The sequence below is a fragment of the Artibeus jamaicensis genome, unplaced genomic scaffold, assembly GCF_021234435.1.
Source record: "Artibeus jamaicensis isolate MK-2021 breed Jamaican fruit bat unplaced genomic scaffold, CSHL_Jam_final contig_548, whole genome shotgun sequence".
Taxonomy (NCBI): Eukaryota; Metazoa; Chordata; class Mammalia; order Chiroptera; family Phyllostomidae; genus Artibeus; species Artibeus jamaicensis.
In genome coordinates, this window is record NW_026521883.1 from 15,453,131 (window position 1) to 15,476,420 (window position 23,290).

Here is a 23,290-nt window from a genome sequence, read left to right on the forward strand (position 1 = left end):
AGAAACAAATTGCTGCTTCATCAATTTACCAATCTACCATGAGGTTACTTCTTCTAGTTTATGAAAGATGAATGTGTTACTAGTACTACTGTATCTATTACTCAGTCATAGCTGATAAAAGAAGATAACCTGTACTTTAATACTGATCTTTGAAATACGGGCAATTTGGGGACACATCCTCAAGTCTATTAAGTTTAAGTTTGTAATTTTGTTTTAAGTGAATAAAGCATACCTATCTGAAATAGTGAACACATCCAAATATCGTTTTTCATAAAACTGAGGAAATGATACTGTCTATGGATACACACATGCCCCATACACAAACATATTAGAATTTTTAAAATTAAAAGCACATGCCAGTAGAGCTCTTTAAAAAAAATCATTCTTGACAACATAAGAGAACAAAAGTCTATTTTTAAAACACGCCTACAAAAATGAAAATAGTCATTGTTTGGTTTTAAAAGACTCTGGAGTCTGTACAGGCTTGAAGATTCTAAATGGATAATAGGAATTATAATGAAATGAAACAGAAAAAAGGCACCATCTAAAAGAAATAGTACCTCACAGACATCCTTTAAGAAGGACATTGCATCTTGCAAATGCTCGTGAAGTTGCTGCTCAACTCGATTTTTCTGGCAAAGTCAAGACAGAACAGGAGGCAAAGCACAGGTTAAGATTAACTCCAAAAGAGATGAGGAAATAGCTGATGTGCATGTCTGCATAACATGTTAGTAAAGTTAACGCAGAGACCTGTGAGATCTACTTGTATTAAGGTATGAGAAGGCTGAAATTTAATAGCGAAGTTATAAGGTTAGCATCTAAATAGCACAAATTGCTTATATGTGCTTGCAAAATATGCGAGAAGAAAACTTTCCTCTAATTTAATATATTCTGTTAGTCGCAAAAAAGTAACTTTTTTATTTGCAACCTGGAATCACTGAATGATAGCATGACTTGGCATTCCATCAAGTCATCTGTATTTTGTTTTTATAATATTTTGCAATTCTGTGGTAAGCACAGAAAAGCACAGTAGTTAACATTCAACCACAAATTTTTCATGCTTAATACCTAGACAGGCTCCTTTATTTCACTGCCTTGTTTGTTAAATAACATTTTTGCTTGTATAATTTACACATTCTTTTAAAAAATGAGAAATAATAATCTTCATGACTAAAATGACTGCTATTACATTTTAAACTTTTAATGGAAATGTAACAAATTATACATCACATGAGAAAGAGTAAAATGCAACCATTTTTCATTGCTGGACTAATTTTCTTGCTTTTATTTGGTCTGTGGTTTTTTTTTTTTTTTTTAAAGTTTCCTCTTATATATAAATACAAAAGTATAGAAAAATTAAGCCCTAGTTTTTCAAAGAAACAAAAATCTCATAACAGTATTTTAACACCAGCTGTCCTTAGACCAGAAGCTTGATGTCTCAAACAACAGATGGCAAAGGCACACCCAAAGTCTGATATTGTTCAACTAAACCAGGCCACTTGTTAGCAAAGAATTCATGTGCAATGCTATCCTACTGTCTTTTCATTGTTACTCAAAATTTACTGGAAAAAAAAAACAAAAAAAAAACAAATGAACTGCGTACTATCAAATGAAAGCAACCTATATGTTTCTAAGAGGCCCTTACCAGGGAGTGAAGTGAGTTTTCATAGCTTGGAGATGAAGGAGCTTGACCTCCAGGTCTGGGCCACTGACTGGTACCTATAAAACAAAACCCCAAAGCACCCATACACCTTGGTTAGCTCAGTGTTCTTGATAATGTTCCGAAGGAAAAGACATTCATTAACTCTACTTAAAATTACATGAAAAATTTTGTTTGGCTGTCAGCATAGCATTGGCTTCTTATAAGCCCAATACATTAAAAAAAACTTTTTCATTAATATAACAGTATAGGGAGTTGAGAAAACAAAAAGAAAAAAAACTATGCTTTAAAACATAACTACTTTTATGTTTGTATATTCTTTAGACAATGAGTAAGCACAAGTATTTTCAGAAAATTTACTTACAGTATACATAATTAAAAATTCTGTACCATCTATGGTTTTACATAGTCTTTTAAATAATGCTATTAATGACCAACTACATTAATATGCATCTGATTCTCATCACAGTTTGCTTAATCACCATCACCTCGCTGCTGACATTTCGGTTGCTTTCAATTGGCTCTTATGAATAGTAATGAATATTATTATGTTATGAATGGTAAATGGGGAACATGCCTTGAGTATAAGTAGCACTCTAACTTAAAAGGCACGAATGTATTTATGATCCTTAATTCATAAAGTTAAATTGCTTTCTAGAGGGTCAGATTAACTTGTGCCTTTAGTAATGCACAAATGCACCACTTTGAAAGGACTGCAAATACATTTAGGACTATCTGTTAAAAAATTTCCCAGCAGTCCTTAATGGTGTGGCTCAGTAGGCTGGGTACTGACCAGCAAACTGAAAGATTACTGGTTTGATTCCCAGTCACGGCACATGCCTGGGTTGTGGGCCATCAGTATTTCTCTCTCTCTCTCTCACAATAAATAGATAAATCATCTTAATCCCCCCAAGATAATGTATACCACAGCATACTATTTAATTTGGAAACATCACTGTAAAAATTGTTAAATTTTGTTTATTCTTTAATTTTACAAAAGTACCAATGTAACAAAAAATGAAGACAAAAAAAAAAGAATACAAGTTCAGTGTAGAAAGAATAAAAAGGGAATAAAACATAAAAATAAAGGGATTAATTTATCCATGGGTTGAGAACACAGAGTTTTAATGGGCTTGCCAAACAGCTTTAAAAGGAAAAAGAACAACTGATCAAAAATCTTAACTATTTCACGATAGTGCATTTAAAAATTAGTTATTTATAGAAAACAATGATATATTGTAGTTCTTAATAAAAGCTTCAGCGACAGCTCAAATTATATATGAAACTTGAAGCTGTCAAAGTTAAAGGTTTACTTAATTTGTCTCATTTATTGCTAAATTAGCTATTCTACTGGAGCCTATTGTTGCAGGTTAATTGGCCACATTTCAGGAAACTGAAAACTTATGGTAAAGTGAAACTGTTAACAGTTCAACTTAGCTGAATAACACAGTAATTGTATTACCATCAATCACACATATTTTTCAAGTTGAAAAGTTGAATACAGAGATTTAAAAAAAAAATCACTTACTTAATTTTAGAGAGGGTAAGGGAGAGAGGTAGAGAAAGATCACTGTGAGAAATACTGATCAGCTGCCTCTTGCATGCCCCCAACCAGGGACCTGGCCCACAACCCTGCCATGCGCCTTGACCTGGAGTTGAATTGGACACCTCTCTGTTTAGGTGGATGCTCAACACTGAGCCAGCCACAGCAGTCAGGCTGGATACATAGATTCTTGATAACCTGATTATATTTCACAACTGATTATATTTACTGTTGTAATCATACAGAAAACAATCTTAAGTTCTAAAATTGTAAGAAAAAGGTATATGTTATATACTTCATCAGCGAACCTATTTTTTAATTGTAAGCAAATTACAAATTATTTTGATGACCAATAAAGGCATCCTACTAGACATACAAAGTAATCATAATTCAACTACACAAATTAAGGACACTCTAAAATTGCTCATTAAAACAGAAGCTTATAGACTAATATTGTAATTAACAGGTAGAATTTAGCAACCAGAAAAATCTAGTAATTGACTATATGAAGAATTCGCAAAACATCAACCAGTCATTTTTTTTTCTTTTTTAAAGATTTTATTTATTTATTTTTAGAGACGGGGAAGAGAGGGAGAAAGAGAGGGAGAGAAACATCAGATTATGGTCGCCTCTTATGCTCCTCATACAGGGACCTGGTTTGCAACCCAGGCATGCGCTCAGACTAGGAACTAAACCACAAACCCTCTGGTTCACAGGCCAGCACTCAATCCACTGAGCCACATCAGCCAGGGCCCCAGCCAATTTTATTACTGATTTCAGTGCATTAGTGTCAAAGCACTGATATACAATTATGAATTTTTACGTAAATAAGAGGTTAATAATAATCTATTTAGAAAAAACCTAAACTATTTCAAAAAGTTTCTCTTCATATTTACAGTATTTAATTTTCAATCATTTTGCTTCATCTTTCCCAGTATGAGTGATTAGCTGGTGACAGAAGCCTCATCAAGTTTTTTAATTTGTGTGAAGTATTACTTATAGTTTTATGTTAAACACCTCAGAACTGTTAGAACATCTGTTTTGCTAAACATGCAATTTTTGTGTTTCTTCACTAGTCTGTGTTGAACAATGAGAGGTATGCACTTAATTACTCAGATAAGAAATCAATTAAATTCATTATTTTTGATAGTTATATGAAGAAACTATGCTAAGTTCCATCTCTAAAGTACAATTCATTACACTGGAAAAGTATACATACACTCAAACCTATTTTGTTTTTATTATAGACGGGGCTACCCACCATGACTTACTTGGTTAAAATAAAATACTAACATGGCTAAATCATTGATATCTGTTGGAACTTCATATAAATGCCAAGTTATATTTCATGGAGAGAACTCCTTGAACCCCACTTGGTTATTTTAAAAATTCATGCTACTCGTCACAAAGAGGATGGCTGGATAGTTGGAGTTAGTTCACCAGAAGTCAATCCTATTCCTGGAGAAACTCCAAGAGGAGCATGAAATTTTAGTGGATACAGGGAATTAGTGGAACTTCATTCTCGTTGATCTGTAATACTAATTACTTTGATAAATCCTGACTATAAAACAGGCACACACTTGTTTTGTTTTTAATCTGTCTTCCAAGGCCAATCAATGAGGTAAAAAGATATACAAGCACTCACTTCATGAGCCTAACGGTCTTTTTGGCTATGGGATATTACTATTATCAGTATTTCTTTCGGATTTATTGTGTAATCAGCAAAGAAAAAAAATGCATACACTTTACAACTTTGGCTCAATGATAGCTTATTAGCTATGGATCAAACCTTTGAGGCTGTGAAAGGAATTCAAATACTGGAAACAGACTATAATGCTAGCTAGCATTACTCTGACACTAGACAACTTTTTGTTAAACTAGTACATAAATAAAATATGTAGATTAATTTTAGAATTACTGGTATCTCTAGCTAGTAATTGTCAACTGTAGCATTACTGTACAAATATGGAAAAACATAAGTGCAAAGGCTGAAAACCTCAGGGGTTTCCTAGAGAATAGGATACTGTCCCCCTTCATTTCTTGTCACCTGCTACCTTGTGGTAGACATATATAGAGGCTTTTAAAAAATATATTAAAAATTTTCAATTATTGTTGACATAATATTATATTTCAGGTGTACAACATAGTGATTAAACATTTATATAACTCACAGGTTGGTCACCCCAATAAGTCTAGTACCCCCATACGACACCATACAAGGTCTGTCCAGAAGTATCCAGCCATGTAATATGAAAAATAGAGACATTTACTGAAGATACAAGATACAGGAAACACTGTACAAAGGACAATGGCATCTCAGTCCCTTCAAGGTAGGCACCTTGGTACCTCACACAGTTCTCCTAGTCGCCATCAGCAGCCCCCCACAGTCTAATATCTCTTCCCTTCCAAAGGTGATTTTAGTTTTAAAAAAAGCCAGAAGTCACAGAGTGCCAAACCTGGGTGATCTGCTGTTTTGCCAACAAACTCTGCATGAGATTGGATGCAAGAGAGGGCATGCTGTCGTGATGAAGCTGCCAATCACCAGCTGCCCAGAGCTGTGGCCTTCTGAATCATCTGAATAGTTTCCACAGAGGAATGTCCAAGCTTAGTGTAAAATTTGATGAAGATTCATTGCTCTACTTGCTCAGTCTTTTTGAATGAGATGGCCACACAGTACGTATGTTCACTCAATGGTGTCTACTGTTCCCACTGACTAGTACAGTGAAGTCATTGTTCACATGTGTGCATTCCAATCCACTCTCCTTGTCAGGTTACACTGACACTGCACAAACCATTCTCATAATATTAACCATGGCTGGACTTTTTCTGGACAGACTTCATAGACTGTACAATATTACCGACTATATTCCCTATGCCTGTACTTTACACCCCCATGACTGTTTTTATAACTGGCAATTTATATACATCTCTATCTCTTCACCTCTGCCCATCCCACAAATCTGGCAACTATCCAAATGTTCTCTGTATCTAAGAGTTTGTTCATTTATTTTGTTTTTTAGATTCCACATGTAAGTGAAATCATATGGTATTTATCTTTCTCTGTCTGACTTATTTCACTTAGCATAATGCCCTTACAGAGATTTTGGGCTTCTACTTCCTTGTATTAGAGAGACACAAGCTTTCAACTATTAATACAGTTAATTTCTGTAACTGCCCTGGGTTTTTTAGTGAGCATCACAAAGAGATTACTTTTATTCAAGAAGAATTAATATATCTATTTGATATTAAAATTTATTGATCATTTCCAGAAAACAAGCCAGCTGGGTGACTAGGATAACAGAATCAAATTATTTGGCTAGAAAATCTGGAAAGACTTTCTTTGACTTCTAAATCTAAAATTCACCTAGTGTTTCTGATCTGCTCTTAAGTCTGAGTGGGACTTAGTAAGTATAAGTACTTCATCTAATAAAAACTGGCTAATAAATTTAGAGAATGGATACTAACATTTTGTGTGGTTGATAGAACTTCTTAGGACCATTTACCATGAATTTTCTTATTTTGTTAGTTGTTTCCCTTTGTTTCACCCTTAATTCAAACTTTCATGAGATTCCCCCATGCTCAGAAAGGTGCGATAATCCTTAATGCAGCATTTATCACTCTGCATTCCACAACCAGGCCCTAACCAACATTACCACCTTAGTTCTTCACACATCCATAAGGGAAGAGTTTATAATCAGTCATTTCAATGGCTCTGGATGAATAGGTCATGTACTTTCTTCCACTGGTATCTTTGTTATGCTTTTCCATTTATAATTAGAGACTACTATTCACCACCTTTTAAAATACTACTCTCTTCATGAAGTCTCTGGAGTGCTCTTCTTTAGATAAATACCGTCCTGATTAAACTAACCAAAACTGAGGGATCCTTTCTTTCCTTTCTCCCTCTCTATTTACTTATTTATTTTTAATCCTCACCTGAGGATATTTTTTTATTGATTTTTAGAGAGAGAGGAAGAGGGAAAGAGAAACATCAATCGGTTGCCTCTCATATGTGTCCTGACTGGAGATCGAACCTTCAACCTTTTGGTGCATGAAATGATGTTCCAACCAACTGAGCCAACTGGCATGGGCTCCCTCTCTATTTTTATTGTGAATGTTCTGAAGAATGCTATTGAATACTGAAATGGTTAAATTTTTATTCATTTATATTCCAGAAGGAGATAAAGAAAACCAAAACATGGTTATGCTTGTTTGTTTTCCAAGTTCCCTTAGTAAACACATTCTCTTAACTCAAATATTCATGTCTTTTCCCAAATCACGACTATAATAGACATAGCCATTCTTCTCTTCTACCTTGCTGCCAGAGTCCTGATTTTGCTCAGAAGGGGTGTGTATGCCTATCCTTTCTAGTGTGAACTGGGAAAAAGTAATTATATTCTTGCCTCGTGGGATAAATCTCACGGCTAAGATAACATGGTGGTCCCATGTGTGTGCAGAGCAACTGTATTAGGTTCAATGCTGGCCAATGAGTCATGAGGGGGAATCTGTTGAAGAGGTTTCTGGAGAAAGATTCTTAAAAGACAAGGAAAAGATTTTTTTTTCCTACTGGATATTATTATGTCTTCACGTGGGAACTTGAATTGTTATCTTGGCACAAGCCTGAGGAAGAAATTGCAAAGCAGTAGAGCAGAGGTCCTGACTACCAGTCCAAGAACTTGCTCTGTAATGGGCTTCTTGTCATATAAAATAACCAATCCCCTTGTTATTTAAGCTAGCTGAGACAAGAATTTCTCCCCCTGCCCCCGGCAGCCTAAAGCATCCTAAATGATACAATATCATGTGTACTCTTGGCCTGAAAATGTCCCAAGGAAAATGAGCAGGATTTAAGAAAGAATAATGATTGTATTAGAAGTTGCCTATGTGGCTCTATACCTGTTAATGCCTATAAGGCCTGTGCTCAGTCTGGCTGATGAGGCATAAGGAATTGGGCAGGTGTAGAGAACACAGAGTGGCCAGTATTTTTTTACTTTGGAAAACAGGCCACTACCACACAAAGTACATAACAATTTCTACCTTGTAGGGGAGCTATGGTTTGTTTCATCTTTTATTTTAAAGATTTTATTTTTAGAGAGATGGAAAGGGGGGGAGGGAAAGGAAAGAAACATGGATTGGTTGTTTCTCATCTGCACCCCAACTGGGGGCTGAATCTGCAACCCAGGTATGCGTCCTGACTGGGAATCAAAGTGGCAATCTGGTTTTGCAAAAAGACTCCCAACCAAGTGAGCCACACTGGTGAGGGCTCTCCATCTTTTTCATTTTTCCTTCAGGTGTGAATATTTTATCACATAGTGTTGCTTCCTTCTTTTTCCTCCTCCCTCTTCATCACTACTCTGTCAATGTGATGTGTATGTGTACACAGGTAAGTGGTGATAACTAAGAAACAGTAGATACAAGAGATGGAATATACACCTGCATAAAATCAGTTGTCAATTTGCCCCTTCAGCAGTATATAAAAGTCTTTTTCTTTTATTGGACTGCTGGATTTAAAAAGCCTATTAATAGCTTCATTACACAATTCAACAGTCCATAGATTTTCAATAATAAGATGAATTAAGGAAAAAAAAGGATCTTGTCCATTTAACATCAACTAAAGATAGAGTAGAAAATGTAAGATTCTATTTTGAACCATTATTTTATAAAAAATGTCTAAGTCTGATTTTCCATTTTACTGGTGTCACTTCAAAGATTCTAAGTTCCTCTGTCCCTGCTTTCCCACCTACTGTTAATGAAAACCAAAAGACACCTTTATAGCTATATTACTAGGCAGTGGAGTTGAGGCAGTGGGAACATAGAGTAAGGCTAATACAGTATCTCAGAGGAGAAAGGGAAACAGACTGTGGCAAAAATGATACTGATAATGTCAGTAAAACTCTGCCAACAGGGTGAGTAGGGTTAAAGTTACATCATTCTTCCTGTAATTTCAGCTCTCCGTTAAACAACAACTTTAAGTCAATGGCTCTTTCATAGTCCAGTCTATACAGGGAACAGCTGTTCAACTTTTACTAGACAGCTGAAGCCACGGTGTCTGAGAAAGTGGCAGAACCCACTAATAGCTGAAAGCAGCTGCCAGCAGTTCATCATCTCCACACTGGAATGCCTTCTAGCAGAGTCACAAGGCACAAAGCACAGGTGATAGCCAGGGCCATGATACACCCACCAGAGAGCCCTGATTTTAAGAAATTCTGAACAATGAAAAAAAGGTTTAACAACAACAAAGTCACATGGACTTAACTAATGGCTTGATCAGGAAAAAAATAATTTCTGAGGTCAATTGTTGGAGGAATATGGTAATTTTTAACTAGTTGTCTAATATCTTTCCTCAGAACTAACACCTTTCTTCTTCAGCATGGTTTTCTCTAAATACTGGCAAAAATAAAGTTCAAGTTTTTAAATTATAACTTAACAGATATTAGGCATTTCCTGTAATTTTATTTATTTCTAATAAATCTAAAAATTCCTATTTACAATAACAGTTATATCTCAACAAATCTACACTGTAGGATGGATATATCTGAAACTTGTTTAAGCTAATGTGGGGGGAGGAAAACAAAGCAAATCTGAACCACTTACCTCTACTAACAATATTTATCTATACATTCAGAGTTCTTTTCCTTAGCGAAGGAAGGAAGGGAGGGAGGGAGGGGAGGAATCCAACATTTTCTCCAGGTATTTATTTACATATATGTATGAGACATTAAGTTAGTGGGTCTAAAAATAAAGACATTATCTAGTAGAAATGGTTATTCATTTCTGAACCATACACATGGTACAAGGAAATGCAAAACACAAGGAAGACATTACATTACTTAATATTTTGTTTATTTTCTGTACTATCATATAAAAAGCTTTTGGTTTACCTCCATTTCCATATTTTACCTTCACCCAATTACCTTGCCTTATTTTTACCTAACAACTATTCTGAGAAATTACCACAAATTATTTTACAAATAAGAAGAGATATGAACAAATAATTCAAAGCTAGCAAATATTTCAATATCCTTTAAAATGAACTCAGGAGGAAAGCTCTGTTTATATACTTTCTCAAAATGCATTTTTTTCATTAATTTTTACTGGATTTTGTTTAAAAATTAACTTCAAATATTTCCAAGTAGCCCCATACATGTTATTAAGTAGTTAGATAAAACAAAAGCCTACCTGTGAGAGGTGAGGGTGATCCAACTGGTGTTGATGGATTTGATGGAAAACTACTGCTGGTATGGTCAGGAGAATAAATCTAACCAGAAAACAACAAATATAAACATATTAATATGTGCCAACAGCAAAATCACAAATCCATTTGCATGGACTTATTTTTATAATTTATGTTTATCATTCCTAAGACTCAGAGTGAAAACCTATTTCATTAATTTTAGGACTATTCTATTACATAAGGCTATAAAAGCCCAAGTTTTAAAACTAGGATTAAAAGTATTATATACCTCTGACCGGTGTAGCTCAGTGGGTTGGGCATTGTCCTGCAAACTGAAAGGTTGCTGGTTCAACTCCCTGTCAGGGCACATGCCTGGGTTGTGGGCCAAGACCCTAGTTCGGAGCATGCAAAAAGCAACCAATCCATGTTTCTCTCATACAATACCGACATATCTCTCCCTCTCTTTCTCCCTCCCTTCCCCCCTTTCTAAAAATAAATACAAATTTTAAGTATTATATATATTCTAATACGAGGAATAAAATAGATCATATCTATTTCTTTATTATCCTACTTGAAAATAATTTAAAGTTTCTAATTTTAGAGTAAAAAGAGAAGTGAGTACAAAATAACAAATCTGATCAACAATCTTTCCAGAATATAAATAAGTGATATCTATTAAAAATAAGTATTTCAGGAAACTATTAACTTATCTTTTGAAGAGTCTTTAAAAAGTTTTAAAAGCCAAAGAAAGTAATTTTTAAAAAGTTACCCCTTATGTTTCATTTAAAAAGTTCTCAGATCAACTACATTTTTGCCAATAGCTCCAAGTGATATGTGAGTACTGTAAAAAATCTAACTTGTTCTCAAAGGGTATTTTGTCACCTTGGAAGAAAAGTGAAAAAACCCTAAAAGTCCTTCAAAAAATGTATCCAAATGATTGGTGGATTTTACTCCCTACCAGGTTTACTTTAAAGAAGATAACATATGTAGATACAAATATTCTGGTGTTTTGGCCAATACTTTTATTTCAATATTTTATATTTATTTCATTATTTCTTTAAAGTATGACAGAAATTTATTCAAGTTTATAATTAACCATTAAATATTTAAAATATCTCCTTAATCCAGGCATTACAGGTCCTTAGCAGATCTTTAGGATAATCCCATACTTATAATCATCACAGTAAATCATCTTCACATTTCAGCATTTAACTTAGGGCAGACAAATCAACTTACGTGGACAGACTATGGTCAAGTATTTTAAAAAGGAAAACTATTCATGGGCGCAGAGTCTGACAGAAATAACCTTGCTCTGAATAAGCTTAGAGCTGTAATGAATTTATAAAGAGGCTCAAATTATGTTATACGTGGAGTCTCAGAATTGGTTTTAAAGACAGCATAATACACTGAAAAAGCCAGCTATTGGGACAATCTCATATAAAGCAAAATTCCACCAATTATAATTGTCAAACATAAAAAAGACAACACTGATTAAAATGTAAGCAGCCAGACACTCTATTTGCCTTTGCATAGAAATAGGTATATCTACCTCAAATAAAATACTCCAAGGATGTCACTAAATTTTGATTGTAAATGTCTTTAAGCTCCAACTCTCTCTAAATAGCCAAATCTAGAAGTTGTATATTTAAGTTAGAAAGTCATTTTGGAAAAAGCTAAGCTGTCAAGAAGACTTTATGGGAAGACAGTAATAGGGAGATAATATAAGATTAGTATTGGTGGTCTTAAAAATTCAGGGGACACATGTAAAACTTAGCTAATGACCAAATTTTGGTTCCCAGTGGCCAGCATACACAGTATAATTTATTTCAACCACATAAGTAAATCAGATCATCAACCTTCAACCCAAACATATCCCCTCACACCCCCCTTTACTTTTATAAATCACTATTTCTCATGTTTAAGATTAAAATAATCACATATTTTATGAACTAATGCTAACTTTTATGAAATATGTCTTGACTATAATAATTGATAAGGGAGAGAAAGGCTGATAACATTGATGATGGGTAGATGAGAAGTTTCAATTCCATGTACAACTTTGTCATAAACTAGATTAAATGCCTGATTTTTAAATTTTCATGTCTGTAAGGATTAACAGCATGAAAGCATTGGAGAAACAGCATTCCCTCTCTGTCACACCTTCTTACACATTAATTCCTAACAGTCCAAATTTGTGTACTACTTTATTATTAGTCTCTTACCCTTTCCTCTATTAAAATTTATGCTCCAGAAAAGCAAGGACTTGGTTTTATTCAGACAAAATCTAAATTATACAGAATCTGAAAGTTTCAGATTCTACAACAGTGCTGGCAAATATATACATTTTTGTTGAAATAATATATGGTATCATCCTTGTGAGAAGTTAACATTTGAGTATTTCTTTTAGATCCCTGGTTTACTCACCTAGATCCCATCCCTCTTCTACTCCTCTAGTTCCCTTAATGTAGATTTCCCTAGAGCCCTAGTCTCAGTTTTATTTTCTATTTATCTGTGTTTTGTCTCTTGGTAAAATCATTTTTCACAAAGCATCAACTATGACACCCCTGTGAATGACTCCTAGGTCAGCATCTCTATCCTCATACTGATTGCTGGACTTCTCCATCTGGACCTATTGTTCTTCCATCTCAAGCTCGGTATGTCCAAACCCAAACTTTCATCACTGCCCAAGCTCCCTACCCTTCCCATCTCTTCTGCTTTCTCTGCTTCAGTTAGCAGCACCCTTTATATGGTGGTGAGAACCACTTTAACTCTCTCTTCCTTTCCTGTCCCTCTACACTTCCCACCATAGATTCCACAATTCTATAGTTTAGGCACACGTCATTTTTAGTGCCATGACACTTCAAACCTTTATTAGAACTTGTGGTTAAATTATTTAAATCTTGATATTCCTAGTTACTCTCTGCTCCTTTCATCCCATACATAACTGCTTAAGCTGTTGTCTTCAACCAGTTCGGAAGAATCAAATTTGATGGAGTGCTGTCTGTTGCCTACTATAAAACAGGACATTTGATGTCTTTCATAATCTGGTCACAAAAATACCTCTAGTTTTATTTACATATAATATTTATAACCCTACAATCCAAATAAAATATGTTTTTTTCATTTTCTGAACATAGCTGATTCTTTCCAAGTGCCTGTTTCTTAACTTCTCTGTGATGGAATTCTATACCACATCAAAGCGCAGCTCAAATGGCACCTCCCTTATATGCTTACAATAACCTATACTTCTTTTTGGCATTTTACTTCACACTGTGTGCTACATCAATATTTTTTGAAGGCCAGTTGTATTTCTCTTCTTGAATACAAGTTCTTCAAAGGCAGAGGCCTTATACTGCTCAACATTGAATCCATTGTTGTTTGTCACTGTCATATAAAAGTAGGTGCTTGATATTTTTTAAATACTTGAGCGATTAAACTGCACTTAAATTTTACTATACTACTTTTTGATTAAAAAAGCAGGACTTAGTAAGTGGTGGTGTTTATCTTAGTATTTATGTAATGGAGTTCTGTAACACAAATACCAAAAGGGTTAAAAAGATCTTGTTTTTTACAAAGATGAATTTGCTTACAAATCAGTTTTATGGTGGAACCTTTGAGAACAATATAGTGATGTTCCACTATTTCTGAGAATTACTACTGATGTACTAAATATCTACACCACATTGTTAGACAGGTGTGAGCTTTTGAGGATGTAAGTAAACTATCAATATTTATTCTCCCTGATAATTCTGCCTCACTGTTGCATAATCCCTAACTATGCCAAGGACTGGTGACAACTTCTTTATCTCAAAAAAGGAAGAGGTTATACTTTAGAGTTACATCCCACGACTTTCCAATGGCTTAGCAAAATGATCTGATGCTGTATATAAAATAAGTGTGAGCTTTTAAAAATTATCATGCAAAGAGAAGCAGTACCAAAAATGTATCAAATGGGAAAACAATTTCTGGTGTTTTTTCCAAAAGCAGCTTCTCCAACTGTACAATAAAAGCCATTTTATTAACTCACCTATCACATTCCCTGGTTCTACTCTTTCCTAAACTAAGGTGATGACAGACAGGATTGCGGTTAATACTTTTCTTGAACTGACAGACAGCCTGGCAAATTATAAAACTTTTTCTTGTCCCTTATACTTTCATAAAAAGAATGTGTATGTGGAGAGAGGAGGAGCAACACAACATTAAAAAGGCAAAATAACACAGACTTTTAGATCACGGGTCATTTCATTAAACTTCACCTCTGCATGTTTATTCTATTACCAAATAACACACAAATTATACTTTACATAAAAACTGTGTTACTTTAAGAAATTCTAAACATAAGGTCTTATTTCACAGAGAGCATTCTAAATCAGGAACACATGACCTTTTGTGCTTTTTGACCTTAAAGAACTCTTACACTGATGTTTGAAAGGAAAAAAAAGTCAGTCATTTAAAAAATAGGAATGGGAGTGATTTAGAATTTAGAACATAAACACAAAGTAAGAACTCATTCTGCATGCAGCCATGGTCCTTGTACTGTTAAATGACCAATGATGAATAACTCCCAATACCTTCTGCCAGGCTTAAACGGTAATATGCCTCATTTTACTGCAACAAATGAGGCTCCTCCTCCTATCAGTCATGGTCCATTCCAATCAGCAGGGTGCCAATAAGCCAGAGGGTTATGAAAGGGCCTCAGACAAAAAAGAAACAATAGAGAGCTTCCAAGCCCAACCCTGGAACTGTGAGACCAATTTTTAAAACACTACAGTGCACATTTCAGTTAATCTTTATTATGCTAATGTTATTGAGTCTAAGGCACAAAGAAACTTATTTCATGAATTACTTTTAAACGTCAACTTCCCCAAATTTTCTTTTCTTTTGTTAGACACTGCTGACCATTTAACTATCCAGATTAAAACTCTCTCTTCTTTGCTCTGAAGAAATCGAAACATAAATTATCACAAAGAAGTCTGATATAATCAACAAAGTTAAACAGTTCTCTTGTTTGATCTCCTCTAAATTAAAGACCAAGTGTTTTGATATGGTATTAAGCACTGAAATAAACCAGATGTTTCTTCCTCTATATAACTCTCCATGGGCACAATCTTAAAGGGTTATTGTCTGGCAAATGTTCAGGGAAACACATCAGAAATGGCACAAATACCCAGATTTTCCTTTCCTTCTATCTACCCTAGTTTATTATCTAAACTAATGCATAATCCACAGGGCTTTGGGAACTTTGTGTAAATACTTTCATGTACAATTCTCTTGCTAGCTATCCTGAGATTAAGACCACAATTATCCAGGCTTAAACCTAAAATAAAGGAACCTTTGCAAATGTATTATCTGGCTTTACATGTTTAATCACACAGGATTCTGTGTGCTCTTTAATACCTAAACTGAAGAACAAAGGTTGTACCCTCTGATGTTTCACACATGAAAGACCTGCTAAGATATATATCAGACAATTGTGGCACTGGAAATATTTTCTAATGATAATAGGATGGAGTTTCTTCATCTAAAACTAGATGCTATTTTAAACACGCCATTCTGAAGAACTTAAAATTTCAAAATACTCATGGTCACCATTTTCAAAGATGTGTAATATTGAACATAAAATTCTGGTATGTCAGACTCTTAAATGTAATCCTCACAAAATTCCTTCTCCTCATCTCTTCTAATCCTTCCTATCCCTAATGTAATGTTTTGCTTTTTCAGTTTTGTTTTCTGAGAGCACTAAAGTGAATGTGAGTCTGTAATGGAGTTAGGGAAAGAATGTTTTTGGGGGAGGTGTCCGGTGGGGAGGGGAGCAGCAGATGGATTGAAGGAAGGGATTTGAAGTGTGCAGACTTATGGCATGCAGTGACGGAGCAGATGGAATGCATCACCATCAGCTATGACAGAAATGATTTATGGAATGACCTGGCTGCTCCTGCCTAGTAACAACATAAGATGACAGAGCTCAGTTTCCATGACAACCAAAGCCCACCCACTAACTAGATTAAACATTCTTCCCGGGCTTCCACTTGTACTAATTGGGATTTTTCTTTTCCAAATGCCCACTGATTGGCTCATATGCTGGTTATACTATGGGAAAATAGTCAAGGACTTGAAGGGTAACTGAAAAAGAGCTTGAAGGACCACTGAGAACACCACAAATTCTTGCCTACCTGAATGCCAAGATTGCTATACATAAATTTTCTTTGAAAGAAAATAAACAGACTTTGGGGAGGGGGGGAAGCCCCTGAAATACAGGTTATATTTTTAAAAGTTCCTAGCATTGAAGGCTCAAATATTATTTGTCCTCCTACATGTGAAATATATGCTATTGATTCTTTCAGAAACAGAAATAGGCAAGCCAATCAAATACCTGGGAAGCCTTCAGATTTAATATTATAGAATCACTGTCATCCTAAGTGGGTAGTTTTCATCAGGTGGCAATAAAGCAGCACAACTGCCTTTAATCCACATCATCCTGTACAACAACTCACTGTAGCACTGCTATTTCTGGAAGAACAGAGTAGTAAAGCTCATCAGATCAGGGTTCTCATCTAATATATATGGGCTTTACCTTTCCTAGCTTGGTGACTCCCTAGGGCAAGAGACTTAATCTTCCTGAGCTGAAGTTACTTAACCTTTTAAATCTTAGTTCCTCATCTGTAATATGGGGAAAATAATACCAACCTCACAGGGTTTTCTTGAAGATTAAATGAAAAAAGCATGTAAACATTTAGTATAGAGCCTAGTACCCAGTAACTGCTCAAATTATAGCCAATATTTTTGTTGGTATTGTTATCATCACCATTTTTCTTATATGATAAAAGACTGAATTCAACCAACAGCTCTGTTTTGTGCAGGGTCCATTATGTGATAGATAAGTTTGACTTGGCTTCATTTCTCAAGAAACTTATACTCAGCTCCAGAGAAAGGTTTATTCACAGAAACCACATACAAAGAGGTTTACTTCCTCAAATGTTCAATAGTTGCTCCCTATTATTGATAATTACTCTCACAGTAAATGGTGTACCCTTCCTACGAACAGCAGTAAATATGTTTCACGTATTTACTTCATAGAAAATGTAAGACAGCTCCATGGGAATTCTGAGAGGCATATCAATCAGGAGAAGGGGGGGGGGTGCAGAAGGAAAGAAAAAGCCCAAGAAAAAACTTCAGGAAGTATAAAGAAGTGGTGCCTCTATTCTAATAATTAGATTTGAAGTCTTTGGGGATTGCTGGTAAATGCTTTCACCACCCAAAAAAATTTAAAAAAAAAAAGGGAATTTTAGTTTTAATATTTTAAGGATCACATATTAAAACATATTCATTGCTTTTATTAAAGCAAATCATTGCTTTGTCATTAATGCCCTGATGTGATATAAATTATATGCTCAAGGAAATAGTATGGAATGCCTTCGAATCAGTCTTACTATTTTTAGCACAAATTCTTCAACAAATCTGGCTTTTTGTAGGGAAGGCTCTCATTTCCTATTTCTTGAATGAATCAGTTGCACATGATTATTTTTTGCTCTTAAAAAAGCATAAAATGCTTTCTGTCTTGAAAAAATTCCTTACAAAAGCACTTCCTTCTCTGTAGCAGAAAAATAACTGAGTTGTCTTTCTTGGTTCCACTTGACTTATGTTAATGGCAACTCACTAAGTAATATTTGAAACTAGTAAACAGCTTTAAGTATTAATCTCAGAAATTTTGCTTTAGATTTTAAAATGTCCAAATTTCCTTGTTATCTGTTCCATTAAGACAAAGACATATTTAAATTGAAGTTAGAAGAACAGACCTTGTGGGAAATATTCTCATGACTTATTTTAAGGACAGCATGAATTGATACAAACTGAGAATAATGCTAAATGAATAATGAAGTTGACCACGTTATAACTACATCTTTTAACTACGACACATACTACCCCCAAAATATATTTACGGCATTCAGCAGTGTAAAATCAATACTCACAGATGCCAAAGCCTTTCCAAGTGCATCACCTGTCTGTGAACTTCCAGCAGCATTCCCTCTGGTTCCTAAATATTTCAAGTACAAAAAATAAGTCAAGAATTTTAGCAAGCTGACATGCTTTTTTAGCACCTGGGTCATTATTTCAAGGGTATTCTCTACTGTTATCTCACAACTGTCACAATAAACCAGCAAACACTCTGCATGTGTTATATTTAGTAAGCTAAAGATGGGTCTACATTAATGAAAAGGTTTCTTCCTTTCTTTCACTTTTAAATTCAATACTAAAAATATTATTGAAAGATATGGGGTTCACTGAAAATTCTGTAATTAGGATGTTTTGCCACCCCAAAAAGCTCACCTAGAATGCTATCTGACCCATTGATGGGAGGAGTGTGTGAGGCAGCAACATAAGGTGAACTGCTGGTACTGCCACGATGGAAGCTGGACATTGGTGGAAGACTCGTGTTTATGTCTGTTGGTGAAACTGAGTGTGGAGGATAACTCTATGGAAAGAGAGAAAGAGACATAATATAATAAATACATTTTCTGAATAATATGCACATATAACTGGACAACTACTGTAACAGGTTCAAAAAGAACACAAGTTAGAGCTGAAGAGTGTTACTACTGTTGGTTACTTTTTAAAAAGCCATGCTTAAGGCAGTAAGCTAAGAAGTATTTCAAACTTCAGAAGTTTTGGTAGAACCAAATATTACACTTGTAATCCAATAAGAAATACAAGTGAGGACAAAGTGTTGCTACACCCTAGTTATGTGTTACAGCCTACCAAGCGGTCATGTGAATGAAGGCTGCCATAACTACTGGATTGAGACATGTGGGAAGTGGAGGTCCCCAGAATTCCACCAAAACCAGGCTGGCTCATCCCATTTGATGAACTCCAAAGGTCAGAAGAATTGTGGGTCCCATCTAAGACAAAAAGAGAAATATAAAATTTTCCTTAGCTAAAAATTTTTCTTTTATTTTGATGATGCTATAAAAATTCAAAGGGCACCCTCCAGATATTTTTTCCTCCCCTTTCCAACCTTGTCTTCTACCCAGTTTTCTTCCTCTCAAACTGTATAATTACTACCTAAAAAAAAGGAATAAAACTTTATAGCTAGAGGAAAAAAGTAATCCAAACTAATAGGTAAGTTATTATGAAAACCCTCAAAATATCTAGCTTCCTATCAAGGATAATGAAGATCCCAAATTTGGGGATACGTTAGATTTAATTTTTGGCTAAATGCTATCTATACCCATAAATACTTAAAAAAGTCCTGAACCTATAACAAACAATGTACATGATATCAAGTATTCTGAAATGGTGGAATAAAGTCTCTAATAGTAAATCTAAGTAATTGATAATGACTATATTATAGTCAGCCTTCAAATGAAATGTGTTAGCAATGACTTCACTCACCAACGTAAAGTCAAGGAATCACTTATGCAGTAATTTACTGTCTTTGTAGTACATGCTTCTCATAGTCCAAAACCACAGGACACCAAATTAAAAAGATTTGCTAAACATGAATTAAAGGAAATGCAACACTTTTTCTATCTTAATAAGTCATATTCTGTCCTATGATATTCACTCTTTATTTATAATTCCAGAAATAATATAAATCTGTAATTTAAGAAACTAGAGTTGTTAATATCACTCATATGTTTAATTATAAAATAAGAAATAGCAGCTCTATTCATTTTTTTCAATTGAAGTCCATTATACATTCAATGAGTACTACTAGATGGAAACGCCAATGGTTTTGTGGATAGTTCAACAATGCAGTCAGCAATTTATCACACTAGAGAACTCTAAAAGTAAATTTTAATTTATATTAGCCAAAAATATCTAGATAAATAATGTCTGGATTTCTATATTTTTTTCCCTAACAACTTTTAAAATTTTAGCTAATATACAATAGATAATTTCTGTAGTATTTGACAGCTATCTGGCAGTACATACCTTGCATAAAGAAAGTGCTAGCAAACATACTGGTTGGTGGCTTGGGAGACGGATAACTAGGAGATTCACGGTTGAAATCATCTGAATTTGGGGATGGTGCATATACCTTAAAATTAAATAGGAAATTTAAGTAAAATACAAATTACTATATTACTTATGTAAAATGAGTGCTACATCATAAAGTGCTGAAATATGGCTTACCTAGTATCTCTGAAGGCCTACCAGAAATCCACACAAGTAATGTCTAACTTGGTTACTATCAGGGGTGTCCAACCCATACCCCCAAGATAGTTATGAATGTAGCCCAACAACACAAAATTGTAAATTTACCTAAAACCTTTTTTTTTGCTCATCAGTATTCATTAGTGTTTGTATTTAATGTGTGGCCCAAGATAACTCTTCTTCTTCCAGTGTGGTCCAAAGATGACAAAAGATTGGACACCCCTGATTCCACATGTTTGTTTTTAGCTGATTACTAGAGAAAAATACTACTCCAAATACAGGGTGGGGCAAAAGTAGGTTTACAGTTGCTCATATGAAAAATAACACATAATAAATAAATAATAATACAAGAATAAACTTTGTTTCCTACTCAAAACTGTAAACCTATGTGTTCCCCCACCTTGTATTCCTGAAATGCATCTTTGTGTGACAATTATACCCCGTGGTTGAATAAAGTTGTAAGTGTTGACTTTGCTTACAAAACACAAATCCATATAGGCTCGTGATTCAAAATGTGATGGTGGAAACCAATGCCTTCTGAATACTGCATGAAATAAAATTTAGATGAAATCGTAAAATTCATTCTTTTCACTGTTACAAGAGTTATCAGAAATCAAAATATGTTAGATTAAATGTTACTATGCTTTGTTACTATTTAAAACATCTCATTTAATCTGTTAGAGCACTGCTAATTTCCTTTGGCCCACCTCTGCTTCAGATAAGCAAAGTATAAACATTCTGAACTGGCAAATGGACAACACTGGCATTTCTCTGAAAAACTAAAAGGGAAACCATATAACTTTAATAATCAAAATGTGATCAAAGCATTTTCATGACGACTACTGAAACCAAGAAGAAAAATAAATAACATTGAAGGTAAAGCATGGTCTATAAAAATAAATCAGGAGTCAGGAAGAATGGAAAGGTGTCTATTATAAACAGTGTATGAAACATAGTTCTTTCCTTAGTCTGGTAAGGATATATACATTAAATTTCACTTCAAAATAAAAATCCTAAGTGTTCGTTTAAGTGGAAGAAAGTGATTATCTTACTAAAATTATAGCAGCATGTGCAAAAAACCTTATTTTTTTGCATAAGCATAAAAAATTTCTGGAATTACATATAAGAAACCTAATGACTATACATCTGGACTTGGAACTGGGAAGGAGGATATTCACTTTATGCCCTTCTACATAATTTGATATTTTTACCCTGAACATGTATTTCTATGCAGTAATAAAAAAGCTGAGGAAGCACACACTAAAATTACAATGGGAACCAAATTTTTTGTTTGCATAAACTGTCATTTACATTCACTTAGTCTTTCTTTGAGGCATTAACTAATGGTAAAAACTGCTGGCAAATTTAATACTCCAGACTCAACTTCCTCCTTCATAGGATGGTGCTACAGTACCTGCATCAGGGGATTGATGAGAAGATCAGACAAGATAATACATGTAAAATGTTTAGCACAGTAACCACTCACCAAGTATTAGCTAATATTTATCATCTTTCTATCATTCTTACAGGAGCAGTTATACTGTTGTTCAGTCCTCAAATACTGTTTCTTACAGTAGTCTGATGTGATCCTACAAATTTATTCTAAATAAAAGGATAAAAAGTCCATTTTTACTCTTCTTGCTAGTTGTGCTGATACTTGCACAAAGGTGTGTCTCTTTAATGGACTGGTAATTCAGGTCAGTTTCCTATCTTTCATATTTCAAAAGTAAAACACACACCTGTGATACCTGAGAAGTTTGGGCCAGGATATATTCCTATGAATTACCTCCTATGGATCTGAGGTATATGTTGGAATATGTTAGATAAAATGTTTCTTTTCACTTATTAAACAGATTTTTCCAGGTTTGTGTTATTACGTGAAAATAGTGTTAGAATGAAATAACTGGGCATATGCAAATGTGTTTGGAATATATTACATAGGGTGATAGGCAAGAAAAAGTTTTCAGGAAAGAAATTTTGCATTTTTCTTTTAATCAAATTTCAGTGCCTAAATTTAGCCACAGATAGAGATGTTCTCTGGTCCCTTTACATATTTTCCCAAACTAGGCTGAAACTATAAACAACGAAAAAGGTAAAATAAATTCACAGACACAGCAAGAAAATATGGTAAGAATAAAAATTAGAAAACAACAGCAAAACATTTTTTTGTCACACTATTTACTATACACATTGCCACTGATCCTGAAGTATGAAATATAAAATTTTCTAATTATACAGACTGAAACAGCATGTAAGTCTCCCACTGATAATTATAAAAAAACTCCAGTTTTGATGTCATTTCACAAAAAACCTACATAATTTGCCAGTGTAAATTTATACATAATTTATCAATTTGTATTCCCTTATCCTCATTCCCATTCAATTCACATTGTACTACAAACAATATGCTGACACTTGAAAAAATTTTAAATGTTTGCAATTATAAAAGCAAATAAGATTTACTGATTTACAAATTGCTGTCAAATAAAAAATACACTGATCAGATAATGATTAATAGAGAGCTGTTAAGGAAAGCAAGAAAAACCAAAATAGGCCACAAAGGAGAAGAAATCTGTCTACTCATAAAAATTTTGAAACTATACAGAGAAAATAAAATGGACTCATTTTAGAGGTAAAGTTATATTTAATGTTAGTTTTTATAAATAGACTTTGAAAAGTTTAATGGACTTTTGAAGGACAGATCTTATAAATTAAAATGGTTAAAGCTAAACTACTGTAAGTTTATAATTTATTTACTAAC

The 23,290-nt window shown here is 34.2% G+C and overlaps 1 protein-coding gene across 13 annotated transcripts in view; it reads right to left on the reverse strand.

The window, feature by feature from the left end:
- The window catches only part of TCF12 (transcription factor 12), a 389,260-nt gene that overhangs the window by 24,148 nt on the left and 341,822 nt on the right, over positions 1-23,290 (reverse strand). For 8 of the 13 annotated variants that reach the window (XM_053670006.1, XM_037151074.2, XM_037151075.2 and 5 more), the window contains 7 exons: positions 20,308-20,413; positions 19,132-19,271; positions 18,703-18,847; positions 18,345-18,409; positions 10,380-10,458; positions 1,646-1,719; positions 561-632 (listed from right to left, as the gene is read on the reverse strand). In XM_053670006.1, coding sequence (XP_053525981.1) covers positions 561-632; positions 1,646-1,719; positions 10,380-10,458; positions 18,345-18,409; positions 18,703-18,847; positions 19,132-19,271; positions 20,308-20,413 — 681 coding nt within the window. The remainder of the gene's footprint in view (positions 1-560; positions 633-1,645; positions 1,720-10,379; positions 10,459-18,344; positions 18,410-18,702; positions 18,848-19,131; positions 19,272-20,307; positions 20,414-23,290) is intronic. The other 5 variants (XM_053670007.1, XM_037151078.2, XM_053670011.1 and 2 more) reach the window with 2 other exon arrangements.